Source organism: Eptatretus burgeri, chromosome 3 (assembly GCF_056783735.1).
Source record: "Eptatretus burgeri isolate ZD-2024b chromosome 3, Ebu_testis_v1, whole genome shotgun sequence".
NCBI lineage: Eukaryota > Metazoa > Chordata > Myxini > Myxiniformes > Myxinidae > Eptatretus > Eptatretus burgeri.
In genome coordinates, this window is record NC_140963.1 from 48,557,242 (window position 1) to 48,574,741 (window position 17,500).

Consider the following 17,500-nt stretch of genomic DNA (forward strand, 5'->3'; position numbering starts at 1 on the left):
CTGAGGACTTTTGTTAAATCCGAACGAAAGTGATTGCGATAACTCGGATCGTATCAAAGGATCGACGGACAACTTTGTGTGGATCGACAACAACGCCAGACTGAACTCGTGACGTCATATCAGCTCTTCTTCTTCTTGACAGACTTTTAAATGCACGACTTTGTGTTGGTGTAGAATTTGGTTCCAAGAGGGTTCACAAACGCGGACACGCTCCGCTCGACACCCTCAAGAGGTTCGCGATCCGGTTCAATTGCTCGCAGTTAAATGGAAACCTTACATTTTCTAATCTGTTGTTGTGTTGTTTTGGTAGTCGTACCTACTCTACCCGTGCATGTTATTTTTAATTTTTCGGACGTGTTTATCTCCTTTTCGGTGATATTTCTCTGAACGCTATTTTGCCGGTAATACCGGTTCCGTTGATAACGCGAAGTGACGTCACTGCCGGTAAATGGCGGACCCGAGCTGTGCTGGTTTTGCGATTCGGGTTGGCGATGAATTTAACGATTTCGATGCTTTACAAGAGGCAGTCACGAGGTATGAAAAACAAACGTACATTTCATATTGGATACGAGACAGTCGGACGATCGACGCGGCGCGGAAACGCGTCCAAACAGTCTTCAGACCCGAGCTCAGGTATTACGAACTCACGTTCGCGTGTATTAAAGGAGGTCGAAAATACACAAGCAAATCTCAAGGAAAGCGTCCCAACCAGAGGTTAGTGTCGGGGGGGGGGGATGATGAGTAGAATGTTACATGAGAGTGAGGTAAAAAATAAAATAATAAAACACATGGCCAGTTCCTCCATTATCGTGTGGTTGCTTTATACCGTAGTGTGGTGTTCTCTCCTGTTGAGCGGCTCTGTGCAGCCCCGCTCCACCCCGCCCCCAGCACAGCAGCCCCGCTCCACCCCGCCCCCAGCACAGCAGCCCCGCTCCACCCCGCCCCCAGCACAGCAGCCCCACTCCACCCCGCCCCCAGTACAGCAGCCCCGCTCCACCCCGCCCCCAGCACAGCAGCCCCACTCCACCCCGCCCCCAGCACAGCAGCCCCACTCCACCCCGCCCCCAGCACAGCAGCCCCGCTCCACCCCGCCCCCAGCACAGCAGCCCCGCTCCACCCCGCCCCCAGCACAGCAGCCCCGCTCCACCCCGCCCCCAGCACAGCAGCCCCGCTCCACCCCGCCCCCAGCACAGCAGCCCCGCTCCACCCCGCCCCCAGCACAGCAGCCCCGCTCCACCCCGCCCCCAGCACAGCAGCCCCACTCCACCCCGCCCCCAGCACAGCAGCCCCACTCCACCCCGCCCCCAGCACAGCAGCCCCGCTCCACCCCGCCCCCAGCACAGCAGCCCCGCTCCACCCCGCCCTCAGCACAGCAGCCCCGCTCCACCCCGCCCCAGTACAGCAGCCCCACTCCACCCCGCCCTCAGTACAGCAGCCCCACTCCACCCCGCCCCCAGCACAGCAGCCCCACTCCACCCCGCCCCCAGTACAGCAGCCCCACTCCACCCCGCCCCAGTACAGCAGCCACACTCCACCCCGCCCCCAGCACAGCAGCCCCACTCCACTCCACCCAGCCCCCAGCACAGCAGCCCCACTCCACCCCGCCCTCAGTACAGCAGCCCCACTCCACCCCGCCCTCAGTACAGCAGCCCCACTCCACCCCGCCCCCAGTACAGCAGCCCCACTCCACCCCACCCCCAGTACAGCAGCCCCACTCCATCCCGCCCCCAGTACAGCAGCCACACTCCACCCCGCCCCCAGCACAGCAGCCCCACTCCACCCCATCCCCAGCACAGCAGCCCCACTCCACCCCGCCCCAGCACAGCAGCCCCACTCCACCCCGCCCCCAGCACAGCAGCCTCACTCCACCCCGCCCCCAGCACAGCAGCCCCACTCCACCCCATCCCCAGCACAGCAGCCCCACTCCACCCCGCCCCCAGCACAGCAGCCCCGCTCCACCCCGCCCCCAGAACAGCAGCCCCGCTCCACCCCGCCCCCAGAACAGCAGCCCCGCTCCACCCCGCCCCCAGCACAGCAGCCCCACTCCACCCCGCCCCCAGCACAGCAGCCCCACTCCACCCCGCCCCCAGCACAGCAGCCCCGCCCCCAGCACATCAGCCCCACCCTTTCCCTTTTCAAAGAGATGTGTTTATATCTGTCTTGTGTTGCTTTGTATATGGATTTGGGATGGAGAGATTGTCAGGCCTGGTGTTGGCTTTAACGGTAATAGGGGGCTGGTTTAAAATCCTAGGGTCTTGAGTTCAAGCCCCCTGTCAGGCTGTTGAATTAACACTAGGTAGGGTTGACTCAGCCTGTCGTCCTTCCAAGGTCGGCAAAATGAGTAACGGGCACTGTATTAGCAGCATAGTCGTGCCCCCAGAAAATGATGCAACTCACAGCCTTGTGCTGCACATGGAGGAGGAGGAGGCGGAGGAGGAGGAGGATGAGTATGATGGAGGAGGAGGCGGAGGAGGAGGAGGATGAGTATGATGGAGGAGTAGGATGTTGATCGTCAGAATTGCCTTTCACTTCCTCTCCCCCTTCTTGTACTTTCTTTTACACACTCTGTGCCGATAAACTACTTTTGTTCTTGTTTTTATTTATTATTTTTGTATTTTCTTAGAACTTTCAGGGCAGCATGTCAAGCTGCAATTAAAGTGAGAGCTAAAAGAGATGGGCAGAAACTTGTGGTAAGGTCCATCACGAGGGACCACAATCATGATAATCCCAAGGTATGGAAACCCTTATCAATACTCGAGCTTGTCTCTGTCTCTCTGTGTCTGTCTCCAAAATAAAGGCGTTTTACAGCACTTCTTACACTTATTCGAAACTAATTCTCTCGTAGAATGTCAAGCCATTATTTTATTTTATTTTTTTGCATTTTATTTAACAGGAAACCTTCCACCTTCTCCCAAAAGAAAGAAGACTTGCCAACATGCACCTTGAAGAAGTAAAGGATATCCTGAGGACAAGACCAAACAGGAAAATTTTACAAAGCCATATTTCCAAGCAGAGCAACAAAACGATTCTGAGTTCGGTGCATCGTCGATTCTATTGTTTTTATTTTTAAAAAAAATTCCCTACCTCCACTGCATTGTATTCCAATTAGTCTTGGCGTAATGCAAGGTTATTGTACCGGTAAAACACGGCCATGGTAAGCGTTTGCCAGCACTGGAAATACCGGCGAAATAGTGCTCACGCACGTAACTTTTTCGCCAGCACCTGGAGTGACGTCACTGTATTAACCAATGGGTTCGCGGCAAAATAGTGTTTAAAAAGTCTTTTCTCGTGTCTGCTAAATGTATACTCCTTTTTCATTATCATCTTCCTTTTATATTTGTTTCTATTCTAGAGATGGAAGACTTTACAATTGGAGAGAATATTCCTGGAGCAATGATTGAGGTGGGTGGTTTACCTGTATGACTCGCTATGTATAAATTTATCATTAAGTTTCGCTTCATCTTTCTCAATGCAAGCAGATGTGGACCAGTTTGGAAATATTTAAAACTTTTCTTGGCATACAACAAACTAAAATAATACTCGAATATAAGGCATTCTCTTAACCCACAACTTTTTTTTTTTTTTATTTTATTTTTTTTGTATACCTTGGTCGAGGCTCGTATGAGAGCAAACACACAACTCACAGCAAGGAGGCATGAGACAAGAGGGGCGGGAGTGGAAGGGACAAAACAGTGGGGAACAGACACATTAGGTGAACTGTGTAAGGGAGAGGGATGGGGATGGGACAGGGAACATGGCGAAGAGAAGATGGACATTTCAGGGACTTTCAGGAAGGAAAGCAGGAGAAATGAAGGAAGTGGGCTTGGGTGGATTATCGGGGGTAGAAAAGATCGAGGATTTGGATGGGGGAAGATAAGAGGTGGTGGTGAACAGCTGTTTTGAAAGCCTGGAGGGAAGAATGGGAAAGAATAGAGTGAGGAAGTTTATTCCAAAGGCGGGAAAAAAGAGGAATGAAAGAGTGAAGATGAGCAGTGATTCGTGATTTTGGTAGTTTTACCAGAAGGGGGTTGTTGGCGGACCTTGAGCGCCCTGTGGAAATGTGGTGGGGACAAATCGCAGAGAGAGCAGGGGGGGCAAGGCTGGAGAGGAGTCGGTAGAAGACAGAAAGACCACCGACCAACCTGCGGTGATTGAGTGAGAGGCCCAAAGACACAGCTTCATTGCGGGAGATGCCGATGATCTTAAATGCCCTGGTTTCGACAGCGTTAAGCCGAGAAAGGTGGGAGGCAGGAGCACCAGCCCAGAGGGGAGGAGCAGTACTCCATCAGGCTACGGACAAAAGCTTTGTAAGTGGTCAGGAGCTCAAGAGGGCCGAGGAAGGACTTAGCACGACGGAGGATTCCCAGTCGGCGACTGGCTTTTGAGGCGAGGTTGGAAATGTGACTTTCCCAGGAAAGGTCATGGCAGATAGTGAGACCTAGAAGCTTGAAAGAAAAGACTTCTTCCAGAGGATTGTTGAGAAAGTGGATGGGGGGGTTTTCTAAACCGTCCTTTCGAAGAGACATAGTGAGTGTGAGATTTGTCTGGATTGAAAGACATGTTCCACATGTTGGACCAATTTGTGATTTTATCCAGATCTGCAGTGAGCGAAGAAGCTGCTGCTTGCCGGTCTGAGGGATGACAGATGGTACGGCAGAGGGTGGAGTCGTCGGCAAAGAGAAATAGAGGATTTTCCAGAGAGTCCGAGAGATCATTGATGAAAACCAGAAAAAGAACAGGGCCCAGAACGCTACCTTGAGGAACTCCAGCCTGCACAGGAAGAGGGGATGAAAGAACTCCATTTAGGGCCACACGTTGACTGCGACAGGAGAGGAAGTCTGCAAGCCATGAGTGGAGATGGCCTTGAATACCATGGGAAGAGAGTTTGGTGAGTAGGGCAGGGTGCCAGACTGTGTCAAAAGCACGTGATGTGTCCAGGGATACGGCTCGGATTTCCTGTCTGGCATTGAGGACCTCCATCCATTGATGGGAGAGCAGAAGCAGCATATCCAGGGTAGAGTGACCTGGTCTGAAACCAAATTGATGATTGGAAATCAAGCCATTGGAGAAGAGGAAGGATTTCATATCTGAAGCGATGATGGATTCCATCACCTTGCTGATGATTGGGAGAAGGCTGATTGGTCTGTAGTTGCAGGGATCTGTTTTTGCACCTTTTTTATGCAGGGCAGTGATGTTAGCAGATTTCCAAGCAGATGGCAGATGACCTTGGGCAAATGAGAGGGTGAATAGAACAGAGAGAGGGTGAGCAAGAGCAGAAGAGCAGGCTTTGAGGACACGTGGGCTGATGCCGTCAGGACCGGTTGCAGAATCTGACTCGAGGTTTGAAAGCAAGCTCTCCACCTTGTCAGGAGAAAAGGATACAGAGTCCAGGGACAGTTGGGTGCGACTGGGTAAAGTGGGTAGAGATAGTGATGGGTTTAGGACACAAGATTTAGCTGCAAACACCGAGTTTAGACATTCAGCTTTATCACGTGTGGAATCAGCAGTGCGGCCATTTGAGGTAAGGGAGGGGATGGAGGGGGAACATACACCAGAAACAGATTTGATTAAACGCCACCAGGATTTTGAGGAGGGAGAGAGGTTTGAGAGTTCAGACTTGAGATGAGAAAGATGTTGTTTTCTGGCTCTCCTGAGGGTAGATACACACTTGTTCCGAGCTTTGTGGAAAGAACTGAGATTTCCCTCAGTTGGGTTTGCTTTCCATGAGGCAAAGGCAAGTTGTTTCAGGACAACTGCCTCGCCACAAGCTTCAGTAAACCAAGGGCGGGAGGAAGGGTAAGACAACTGAACACGAGAGGGGATAAATCTGTGCATGAGGGAGAGCAAGTTTCTTTGAAAGAATTCCCAGGATGAGTTGATGTTTGAGAAAGTAGTGATAGGAGACCAGTCTGTAAGTTTGATGGCTGCTCGGAGACCCTGCCAGTCGGCTTGAGTGAAATGCCAGACTCGACGGCGGTGAGGTGGTTCTCTGATAACAGCCAGAGAGATGTCCACTTTGACAAGGACGTGGTCAGAAGAACCAATTGGAGCGAAGGAAGAGCAGCAGATATTGTCAGGGAAATTTGTCAAAACCAGATCCAGAAGAGATGGAGTACCATTGGTTGAGATCCGGGTCGGGAAGTTGACCGATTGAGTCGCAGAAAGCTTTTGCTGAGGTGCCATGGCAGGTGAGAGAGGTACCCACACCTAGCCAACTGGCGTGATGACAATTGAAGTCACCACATAAGAGGAAGAGAGAGTTTGGATGAGAAGATAGAAGATGGTCCATGTTTTCGGATAGTGAGGTGTAGATGGAGTCATCACTGTTCGGTGGATGGTACAGTACACATATAAACATGAGGTGGGAGTGGAGGGGAAGCCGAAGCCAGAGGTATTCCTGGGGGTGTGGGAGAGTGAGAGCAGTGCATGGAGAGTGAGGAATAGAGTCTTTGATGAAGAGAGCAACACCTCCACCAGGACGAGGCTCAGGTCTGTCATACCGTAAGAGGGAGTAGCCAGGGAGAGATACTTGGGAGTCAGACACGTCTTGGGAGAGGAAAGTTTCTGTTAGGCAGATAATGTCTGGTTTGTCAGTGGCAACCTGTATGGAAAGATCTGAAAGGTTTGAGCGAAGGCCCCAGATATTTGAGGTCCACACTTTTAATGAAGAGGAAGGGGAGGAGGCTTTGGGTGCAGGAGGTGGAGGGGAGGGGGAGGGTAGGACAAGGGACGAGGGGGGCAGGTAAGGAGGGTTGCTGAAGGAGTGTGGGGTATTGCAGAATAGCGAGGGAGGGGGCCGAATAAGGAGGAGAAAAGGCTCTGTGGTGCTGGGGGAGAGGGGGGACAAGAGACAAGGAAGAAGGCAGTTGAGGATTTGAGGAGGTGGAGTGAAGAGATGGAGGTGAGAGGGCAGTGGAGGGAGGCAGGTTGGTGGATGAGAGAGGGGGCAACTTTGAGAAGGAAGAGTGAGGGGGATGAAAGGTGGGAGAAAGGTGAGGGGGAATTTTTGAGAGAGGTGAGAGGGAGGCTTGGAGGGAGAAGAGTGGGATGGTTGCTTTGAGAGTGAGTGTGAGGGGTGAGGGGGTGAGTTGGCACTGAAGTTGGAAAAAAGAATGGTTGATGGAAAGCGAGCATCCATGGCAAACTGTGGTTTTTAAAAGTTTTAGGTCAGAGATGCGATTTAACACAATTCTTGATGGATGCAATGAAGGCGAATTCAGAGAATGGAGAGAAGAAGCGCTGTAATCGTTGGATTTTTTAGGCAAGGAATGAAGGAGAGGTCGAAATGAGAGCAGTCTGTTAAAATAGCAGAAGAGTAGTGCATTGTGAAACAGTAAAGAGTACCACATGTGTGAGAGAGGAAGATGAAGCATTATAAGATCGTTTTTGTTGTTAAAAATAATGTATGAGAGAGTTCAACAGATTAGGTCATGGAAGTGTAAAAAAAAAAAAAAAATCGAGGAAGAAGACGAGGAGGAAGTTAAGAGGAAGAAGAATCGGGAGAAGGTGAGCGTGTTGTTGTTGTTGGGTATATATATATATATTTTTGGTTGTTGTTAATATTAATGTATGAGAGAGTTCAACAGATTAGGTCATGGAAGTGTAAAAAAAAAAAAAAAAATCGAGGAAGACGAGGAGGAAGTTAAGAGGAAGAAGAAGAAGCAAAATTGGAAGAAGGTGAGCGTGTTGTTGTTGTAGGGTCTTTTTTTTTTTTTTTTTGATAAGAAAGAGATTAGTTGGGAGAATGGGGGATGTTTGGAAAGTGGGGAGGATCAAAATTGAAGGTAATGGGGAGGATAGAAATTGAAGGTAATGGGGAGAAAAAACAAACAAAAAAAAAAAAAACGATCGAACATCGAGTGGAACCGGTAGGCCTCAAGTCTAGGCCTAGGCCTCAAGCACAGGTAAGAACGTCAACAAAAATACTCACAAAATAGCACGATTTTTGAAACAAAACCGAACTAGCAACACACAGTAACATGTAGGTGAGAAAATTAAACAGTTAAAACGGGACAAATAACAACCGGAAACTTAGCTTTGAGAACGTCAGCGGGGAGCCCCGAAGGAGACCTCTTGCTGCTCCAAAACCGGAACCGGAAGTGAACTGAATGAGTATCTATACCAATAACAGTGTGTGTGTGTGTGTGTGTGTGTGTGTGTGTGTGTGTGTGTGTGTGTGTGTGTGTGTGTGTTTTTGGTATTGACATATGTGGGTCTCTGAATGTGGAATGGAGTCCTCTCAGGGTAGTCTCAAAGCATCCACATTCATTTCAGTAAGGGGTCCCGATTCATGGACCAAGCTGTAAAGTTTTCTGTTTTCAAAGTTTTGTGCCGAGCGTTCTCTTCAGGATCGTCACTGAGCCACAGACGGCTTCCTACTGTAGTTTGTTTGTTCTAATATTCCCAGGGATGGTTTCTAGTTCACCTTTAAAATAGTTCTGAGTTGCTTATGGGACGGCACGTCGTCCGTCCGTTCGTCCATCCACAAATACTTGCAACTTCTTCTCAGAAACTACACATACGATTTCAATGAAATTTGACCACAACCTTCATCACCCGTGATGGCATAAAAATAAAATTTAACGGGGTCTGAAGGGGTCTACAGAGGGAATTGGTTTACGGGGGGGGGGAGGGGTGGGGGGAGGGGGATGCCACCCCAAAGAGGTATTTGCCTTCTCAAACGATGCACACAATTCCGATGAAACTTCATGAGAACCGAGAACCTTTATCACCCATGACGTACCAAAGTTTGTTCATGACATTCAAAAAATCTGGCTCGATATGGGGGTTGATTTCCTCCCCTCCCCCCCAAAAAATATTTATTTGCTTTCTTCTCCAAAACTACACATACAATTCTGATGAAACTTGACCACCATCTTCACCACCCATGATGTACTAAAGTTTGTTCATGACATTAAAAAAGTGGGGTCTTGGGGGGGTCTATGAGGAGAGGGGGATTGCCCCCCCTCCCAAAATAATTTGCTTTGTTCTCAGAAAGTACACATGCAATTCCGATGAAACGACCACCATCTTCACCACCTATGATGTCCCAAAGTTGTTCACGACATTAAAAAGCAAATTGGGGTTTCAGGGGTTCTATGGGGGGGGTTGCCCCCCAAATATGTATTTGCTTTCTTTTCTGAGACCACACACAATTTTGATGAAACTAGACGACAACATTTATCACCCGTGATGTACCAAGGTTTGTTCATGGCATTAAAAAAGAAAATCCATAGGTATTTACTTTCTCCTCTGTTATATATTTTGTGGGTCATCCAAGTCTACCAGTGGTTGCCAGGTTATCTTATCCAGCCACTACTAGGTGAGTGCCCAGCGGTACTGCCCCTATGTTTAACATCTCTGTGAGGTTCTTTGTCATCATTCCTGTAGGTCCAGCTATCACTGGTACAACTTTGGCATTCTTCAGCTTCCATGATCTTCTCCCTTCATTCTTGAGGTCTTGGTGTTTGGTCATTTTCTTGATTTCTGCATCGTTTAGTCCAAAATCGCTGGTATTAACACCTCAATAAGCAATGCCTTCTCTTTTTTTTGTACCTAAATATGACGTATGGTCACCACTCTTTGTTTTCGATGTTCACGCTCGATGGGATCATTAGGTTGTACGTGAGCGGTCGGTACTTCCATGTTTTCAGTGATTACTTTTGGTTCATGTTCCCACAATGTTTTTGGAACTGGGGCATCAAAGTTTTTGCAGATGTGCCAGCGGATTACATTATAAACTCTGTTGTGTTGTTTGTGCAGCTGTTCTGACATTTGTTTTTGTGTGTGTTTTCGGTCATTAAGCATAACGTAACACATTCTCTTTACTAACCCCACCTCCAGCCCTGACATTTCTCCTCTTCTTCTTCTTCTTCTTCTTCTTCTTCTTCTTCTTTTTTTTTCAGACTGCTCTCTCCCCCTCCCCCCACTCTCTTTCTTCTTTCTTCTTTCACTCACTCCTCGCATCCCTCCCTCCTGCGGTATAGCAATGTTTGGTGAGGCATAGCTTTTCCCACTTCCCCCCCCCTCTGAGGTTCCTCTCTCCCCTCCCTTCTCTCCCCTCTCTTCCTCTCTCAGCCCCCCCGCCCCCTTTTTCCCTCCTTAATACCCTCCCGTCAGCGAAGCGACGGGTTGTATTTGGTGTTTTATAAAGTGTGTTCCAGCTTGGATTTAATTCGGATGTGTGATGCAGAGATCAGCACACCGAATGGAAGGAGTAGGCGGGGATCTGTTTGTTTCAATAAGGGATCACGATTCATGGATCAAGTTGTGAAGTTTTGTTCCGAGCATTCTTTTCAGGATCGTCACCAAGCCCCGGACAGCTTCCGACTGCAGTTTGTTTGCAATAGTAGTCCCAGGGATGGTTTTTTTCGAATCTCGGAAATTCTTCATCATCCTCATTATTCCATTTATCACTGGTACAATTTTTCGTGTTCTTCAGCTTCTAAGATCTTTTGACTTCATTTTTGAAATCCTGGTATTTGTTCATTTTGTTGATTCACTTGTCGTTTAAGCCCAAATTGCTGGGTGCTGACACCTCAATTAGCAATGCTGCTTTTTTGTTGTTGTTGTTGGACCTGAGTATGGATTGTTATGAACAACGTTGCACAGATGTGTTGTTGCAAATGCTTCCTATTGCTGCTCCAGCAAATGTCGCCTCATGTTCAGGGCAGCATGAGTATGACACATTGTCATCACACCATGTACCACAGAGTATTAACTATCAGTTGCACACTCTCACCATGTTGTGTTACTGTAGACTTGTTTGAATGCAGTACCTTCAAGTATGATTTATACTCAAATAAATGTGGCTTTCATGGTTACAAGATCTCACCAGTGTTTCACGCAATGAAATACAAGCTCATTAATGTACACTTTCTTTACGACTTCTCAAACTCAAATAAGTGGAACCTATTCATGCATAAGATCTTACTAAGCAAGGCACAATAATGCATTACAAGATCTGCTCTGCGTAAAGAGGTTCAGTTTCTTGAACTTCTTGGCCTCATCATCAGCCACGACCTTTCCTGGACCGACCACATAGCCAGCCATAGACACGGCCTCCTCTGATCAAAGTCTTTCTTTTGGCAATCAGAGCTATTCCCATGTGATCACGCTTTCAGTTTGCTGGAGGTTCTTTACCTTTCACCAGTCATAATACATTGTTGTTTAATTTATTGTCCAGAAATCGAATCTGAGGGATTAAAACCCTGATTCATGCTTGGTTCATAATGAACTTCCGATACTTCTTGAACCGATTCCAGCTTTGGCAAAATCGCATTGTTCCATGTAATGTCCAGCAGTCATGCATTTGCCTTGTTGTTGATCAGTGATTAGCCTGGCAGTAAGACCGATTGTTTGAAATGCAGATGGGTGGCATAATGGTTGGAGAGTCCGCTCTGAGTCTGGGAGGTCTGTGATTCAAACCTCGGCCGAGTCGTACTGAAGACTTAAAAAAATGGTATGTGCTGCCTCCTTGCTTGACACCCAGCACTTAAAATAGATTGAACATGGGCAAACAATGCAGGAAAGGCAATGGCAAACCACCCAGTATAACCTTTGCCAAGAAATTGTTTCAGCAGCACCAAACCTCTATAAAGGGTCTGGTAAATAAAAAATAGGACCACTGGACCTGTAGCTTATCTGAGCCCTGGCCTAATGCTGGAACCCAAATTTGGTATAATTCTGACTGGTGGGTCTGGTGAGGAAGATTTTTGAAGGAATTTACACGATTTTCCAATAATTTTGTGAAGCCCACAATTTTGACACATTTCCGGTCACGTGATCGGCATGACCTCTGCAATTTAACATCACGACCCTGTCCTAATGTTGTAACCCAAATTTGGTAGCATTCTGACAGGTGGGTCTGGAGAAGAAGATTTTGGAAGGAATTTGTGCGACTTCCATTTTGACACACTTCTGGTCACGTGATCAGCATGGCCTCCGCAATTAAGTCTGGAAACATAGATTATATTATGTCATTCTGTTAGTTTGAAGATGTCCTTGAAGAAAAAAGAATTTCCCTAATTGGATTGGACGACGTGGTCCTGTGGAATGGGCTGGCTGTACGCTCGCCAGATCTGAGCCCCCTTGATTGCTTCTTCTGGGGTATGCTGAAGGTGCTGGTTTATTCAGTGAAACTCGGAGACACGAATCATCTGAGGCAACGCATCACAGATGCATGTCCAGGGATTGATGTAAATGCTGCATTAATGCACCGCGTTCATCGCAATTTTGCACAGCGCATTGAACTGTGTATTTCTCATGAGGGACAACACATTGAACTGTGTATTTCTCATGAGGGACAACACATTGAATATGACTGTCATGTAATATCATTGAACATATCATGTATTGTAATGTCAATAAACCATTTATAATGTATATTCGCCTATGTTTCCAGACTTTACGGACACCCTATAGTACTTTACAAGGCAATGTTGAACTAACTAAACAACTTCTGTCATGTTGGGGAAATGTATACAAACGAGCAAAGACGACTTGCATTGCTGCTGGGCAAGAAGATTTTCGTACGAGACGTGGACCGGAATGGTCAAGTCACAGTGGTGAAGACTGAGCTCGTGAAGCCACTGTGCAAGATCCAAATGCACTTCTTCAGAAAGAGTTTGATAATTTTTTTGCGAATGAAACTGGTATGTGTTGGAGTTTGTATAAAAATTGAAAATTGCCTGAAATGGAACAAGTCCACCCACCATTTCTCTTGGATGTCAATCTTAAACCAGTGATTCTGGACGGTCAACTTCCAACCTATTTTGAGCACAGATAAATATTTGGGTGGCAATGAGAAATGCATATTTCACTTGATCATTACTCAAACTGTGTTTGAGAAACAATCCTTGGTTTAAATGTGTGTGAGAAATTTGGCCGAAGAATCTGTCTTGTTGATACTTGGGCATAAATTGTTGCATGGTTATGCAGGTAGTTATTGTGAAATACTTTTGGGAAATTGAATGGAATGATAAACTTGAAATACTCCTTGCACCAATGGGCTCCAAAGATAGCTTTCAGTCTCATGGCTGGCAGGATGATGCTGAGATGGTGAACTTGTTTTTGTCCTTTCCATTCTGGTTTGGATTCCCGGCCCTGACTATAAAACTCTCATCTATTGTTATGTTTGGCTTTCTTCTTGGGACTATGGTGCAGTAATTGGTCTTTATTTTGATTTTGCTCGTACCATATCCTGAAGCTGTGTGGACTTTGCTTCCCCGCTGGTGGACCTCTGGTAGCTTTTACTTGTTCCTGCATTTAGGTCTTGGATTGATTGCTGGATTTTGAGTGTTGTCTACTTCCTTTCATCTTTTTGTTCTTTTCTTTTTCATTCATACCTCTTTTTAGTCTTTCACAGTTACTTTTACTGGTTCATACCTCTCTTTATTCCTATTTCTCCTTTTCATACCTGCACCGTATTTTTCTCTTCATTTTTGGGGCACGGGCTGCCTGCCCTCGTGTTCACGAAAAACCAGCAGCTGCTTACTTTGATCCAGTTTTAAGGTTGAGATAATGGCTGACGCTCTGATCGCTAGGCATTGTCAGTGTAGGTGGGAGAACTTTCAGTTCTATAACCGGGTAACGCCAACCTCAAGCGAGACAGCCCCTCGCCAAAAGTTATCCTGGTCAGCCTGTCTCTTCTGTCTGCTCTGAGCCAACCGGACTAGGTCAAAAAACCGAAAAGTGACAATGTCAGGCTTACGAAAAATGAAAAAGCAAACAGTGTCAGAATGAGTCAGGATGTCTTGGCAAGTACTTGTAAAGCTGTTTTAAAAAGTGTAATTCCTCTAGATGTTTGTGTTGTAAAGTTTTTCGACCTTGTGAAACTTTTGTTCATCATGTGACAGGTAAGAATTTTGTTGTTGATTGTGAATGTTTGTTGTGGTGTAAATCAAAGTATATTATTTATCCTCTCACTTGTGGAGATTGTGGATTGCAATATGTTGGGAAAACTTCTCAATGTTTACATCAACGTTTGAATGGACATTGGTCTGCTGTATCGTCTGGTATGAAGACATTTATATAATTATTTCAATGAAGTTGGGCATGTTTTTAGTCATTGTTCTATTCAAATTATAGACTCGGTTAATGTTGATGATTTTGATAATAAAGAGGAGTGCAAGTAAGGTTGTGCTTGGAGGCAAAGAGGATTTTTGGATCAGGACATGATGTGTGATCTATCCTTTGGGCCTTCATGACAGGGTACAAGGTGCTGGGTCAGTTTCTCAAGGTAATGTTTTTGGTAATGAGTATTTTGCTCATCCAATCAGAAGGAGACCCAGAGGTCATGGGCGTCGGTGTCGTACAGCTCCAAAAATGGAAATTTCAGAGATAATTGATAAAATTAAAAAGGTTTTTCATGATTTTTATGTTTTTCTGAGGTCATGTTTCAAACAAGGCTTAGCTCATATTCTCCGGAGTTTAGCAGGTTCATATGATGTGCTCATTTTTGATAGCTTTTTGTCGTAGGGTTCTGGTGAAGAAGTCTACTCCCAAAGTTGATAGGATGTGTGACTTCTTAGTTTGTGATTTTTATTTTATTTTATTTTTTTTTCTCCAGCAAGCAGGTAGATAGGCTTCGGCGATGTTCTATTTTTAGGGATACGAGGGATAGAGAATTTATCACCAGATAAAGTAAGGGAGCGAATCCCATTGAAGGTTTATTTCACTTGCATTAAGACCATCGGACAATCTTTATTCAATTATGGTAAATTTCTGAAAACTCTTTGTGCAGACATAGCAAAGGACATTTTTGAAAGTGACTGTGCATGCTCATCTTCCCCTTTTTCATATTGTCCTTGTGGAGACATAGTTTCTGGGGATTTGAATATAATTAGTAATAGTGAAATTAGGGATCTGAATATAGGTAACAGTAACTCAACCTTGGAGTTGCATTAGGTCTTCAATTGTGCATTATGTCTTCAATTTTGTTAACTTAAACTTGGTGCACATTTTGTTATTCGTAAACAGTTTTAATGCATGATTTAACAGAGTTGTAGAAGTTTTTTTTTTTTAGTAGTCGAGGCTTGCTTTCACTGGGGTCGGTCTAAACCAGTGTTGAACTAGCCGAGTGTTCGTAAAGACATTTGGGATCTCCATCACAGCTACATAATTGTTCCAGCAGACAAGGCTGATAATAATTTTGTTGTGGTTTGTAAAAAGTTTTATGTAGAGGTTTATTAAGAGAGTTAGGCATTGATATGATTACTTTCACTTGTATAGGAAATAGCACATATATGTTCCTTGTCATAATGAAATGGAAGACCAAGAAGGAACCTGAAGAGGTAAGGAGGAAAGATGGAGTCATCAGGAGGAACCTGGATAGGATTCGGGTTTCAGCCGCTACTCCACTACCCTCAAACCCATCCAGGCGCAACCAAGTGAGCCTTACAAAAAAATTTCTGCAAGAATTCACTTCTCCTTCGAGAAAGATAAAGAACCAGCGGAGTAGAGAGTAAAAGCTAAAAGAGAAGAAAAAGCAATATTTAGAATGAATGAAAAGAATTGTAAAAAAAAGACAGTTAGAAAGAAATGTGAAAGGAACAAAGATGTCACGAATAACCCAGACAGATAGATTTCAGCAGTTACTCCCCAGACTAAAATGCAGCAGCAACATGTTTTAGTTAATTTTAGTCATGAGTTTTAGTTTTAGTGAATTAATCATTCCAAGATATTATCTCTGAGCATCAGGAAGTTGAAGTTAATAATTTCAGTGTTGTATGTAAAAAGGTAACATATTTGTATTCCTCAGATTTTCTGGATTCCTAAGCTTCATAATAACCCGTACAAGTATAGGTTTATAGCGGGAGCCAGGCAGTGTTCCACCAAGCAGTTATCGGTTATTGTTAACTCAGGCTCACAAGTTGTTAGAGAATGGTTCAGGAAATATTGTTTAGCAATTGAGAAGAATTCTGATATTAACAGTTTCTGGAGCATTAATTTCTTCATTCGAGTTCTTCGATAGAATTCGATGCCTCAATATCAAGTCAGTTGAAGTTTTTGATTTTTCAATTTTTTATTCAAATTTCGATTTACTATGAGTGAGGGATTCACTCTTCAAAGTGATTGACAAGGTTTTTAACTCTTTGAATAAGTTTTTTTTATGTGTCATGTTTGATAGAGCATTCTTTCCTAAAAATAAATACTAAAGTTTTCATTGTTTTGAAAAGCAGATATTTCAGAATGCTGTTAATTTTATTTTATTTTATACTTTTGTGTCTTTTTGTGGGACAATGCTTCAACAGGTTAAAGGTATTCCCATGGGTGGGAATTGCAGCCCCCTACTCGTGGACATTTTTCTTATTTTCTGTGAACTTTCATTTATGCAGAAACTGATAAAGGATAAAAAATTAGGATGAGCCAAAATATCATCTCGTACATGTTCATTATGTAGATGATATTTGTGTGGTTAACTCGAATTTTTTTTTGATAGGCAGCTTCACAAGATTTATCATGATAGCCTGATTGTAAACAGGAGTGGTAATGATTGTACAGTTGCTGCATATCTGGATGTGTTGGTTAGAGTTGGAAAGAATGGTTTCAGTACAAGTGCGTATCACAAAGTTGATGATTTCGGTTTCCCTGTCGTCTTGGACACCTTTTACATGTAGGAATATACCAATTAAAAGGGATTACAATGTCTTTTCATCTCAGCGACTTCAATTTGCAAGATTTTTTTTTTTTTTTCAGTAAAGGATGATTTTGTGGAATGTGCTGAGAAGGATTTTTTCCATCATGTTAAACAAAGGATATTTGGCTGATTGTTTGATCAAGTCTTGTGTGAGTGTCTTTAGACTCCATTGTCACCTTTTATTTAAGTTTGGTTTTCATGTGAACAAGTTCCTATTGCATTGCATTTGCTATAATAATGAATTAATTATTTTAGTGAGGTAAATTCTTTAATGTTGTTGATTATATATATATATATATATATATATATATATATATATATATATATATATATATATATATAGTATTAAATAATGGAGGTATTTAGATGAAAATACAAAAAATAAATGTTATTTATAAAATATACTATAAATAAGCATGAATATAATTTATTGGTGGTTGCTAGGATACGCAGTGCAGAATGTTAAAATCGGTTGTTAATGACAGTTTGAGTCTATGGTTAGATGGAGGTGCTGTATAATGAACATGTTTGCAAGGTAAAGTGTTTATTGCTTAATATATCATCATATAAAGTGGTTCACATGGAGGAATACTTTAAATAAAAGTAATAATTAAATATGTTTGAATAAGCATATTGCATTGCTGTGTTGACGGATTGTCTGGACACAACTTTGGGTTGTAGGTCCATTGATGTTGAGTAATCTACTGATATATGCCTGGTGTTGGCTTAATGGCTAGAGTAGTGGGTTTGGGATCCGAGGGTCCCGAGTTCAAATCCTGCTTGGCTATTGAATTAATACCAGGTGGGGTTTACTCAGCCTGTCATCCTTCCAAGGTCGGCAAAATGAGTGCCAGCTTGTTT

General features: G+C 44.6%; 1 protein-coding gene and 1 long non-coding RNA gene across 15 annotated transcripts in view; one reads left to right on the forward strand and one right to left on the reverse strand.

Annotated features, from left to right (window-relative positions):
• Positions 1-1,038, reverse strand: part of LOC147029823 (uncharacterized) — a 36,049-nt gene extending 35,011 nt beyond the window's left edge. Inside the window, exon 1 of the long non-coding RNA XR_015056106.1 lies at positions 827-1,038. This is a non-coding gene — a long non-coding RNA (uncharacterized LOC147029823). The remainder of the gene's footprint in view (positions 1-826) is intronic.
• The window catches only part of LOC147029824 (N-myc-interactor-like), a 61,348-nt gene that overhangs the window by 342 nt on the left and 43,506 nt on the right, over positions 1-17,500 (forward strand). For 11 of the 14 annotated variants that reach the window (XR_015056100.1, XR_015056101.1, XR_015056103.1 and 8 more), the window contains exons 1-4: positions 415-714; positions 2,624-2,732; positions 2,894-3,032; positions 3,353-3,402. Coding sequence is in view for 9 of the 14 variants with exons in the window: in XM_085873182.1 (XP_085729308.1) it covers positions 449-714; positions 2,624-2,732; positions 2,894-3,032; positions 3,353-3,402 (564 nt within the window). In the remaining 5 variants the exon portion in view is untranslated. Of the gene's footprint in view, positions 1-414; positions 715-2,623; positions 2,733-2,893; positions 3,038-3,352; positions 3,403-17,500 lie in introns of those variants that run through there. The other 3 variants (XM_085873189.1, XM_085873190.1, XM_085873191.1) reach the window with 3 other exon arrangements.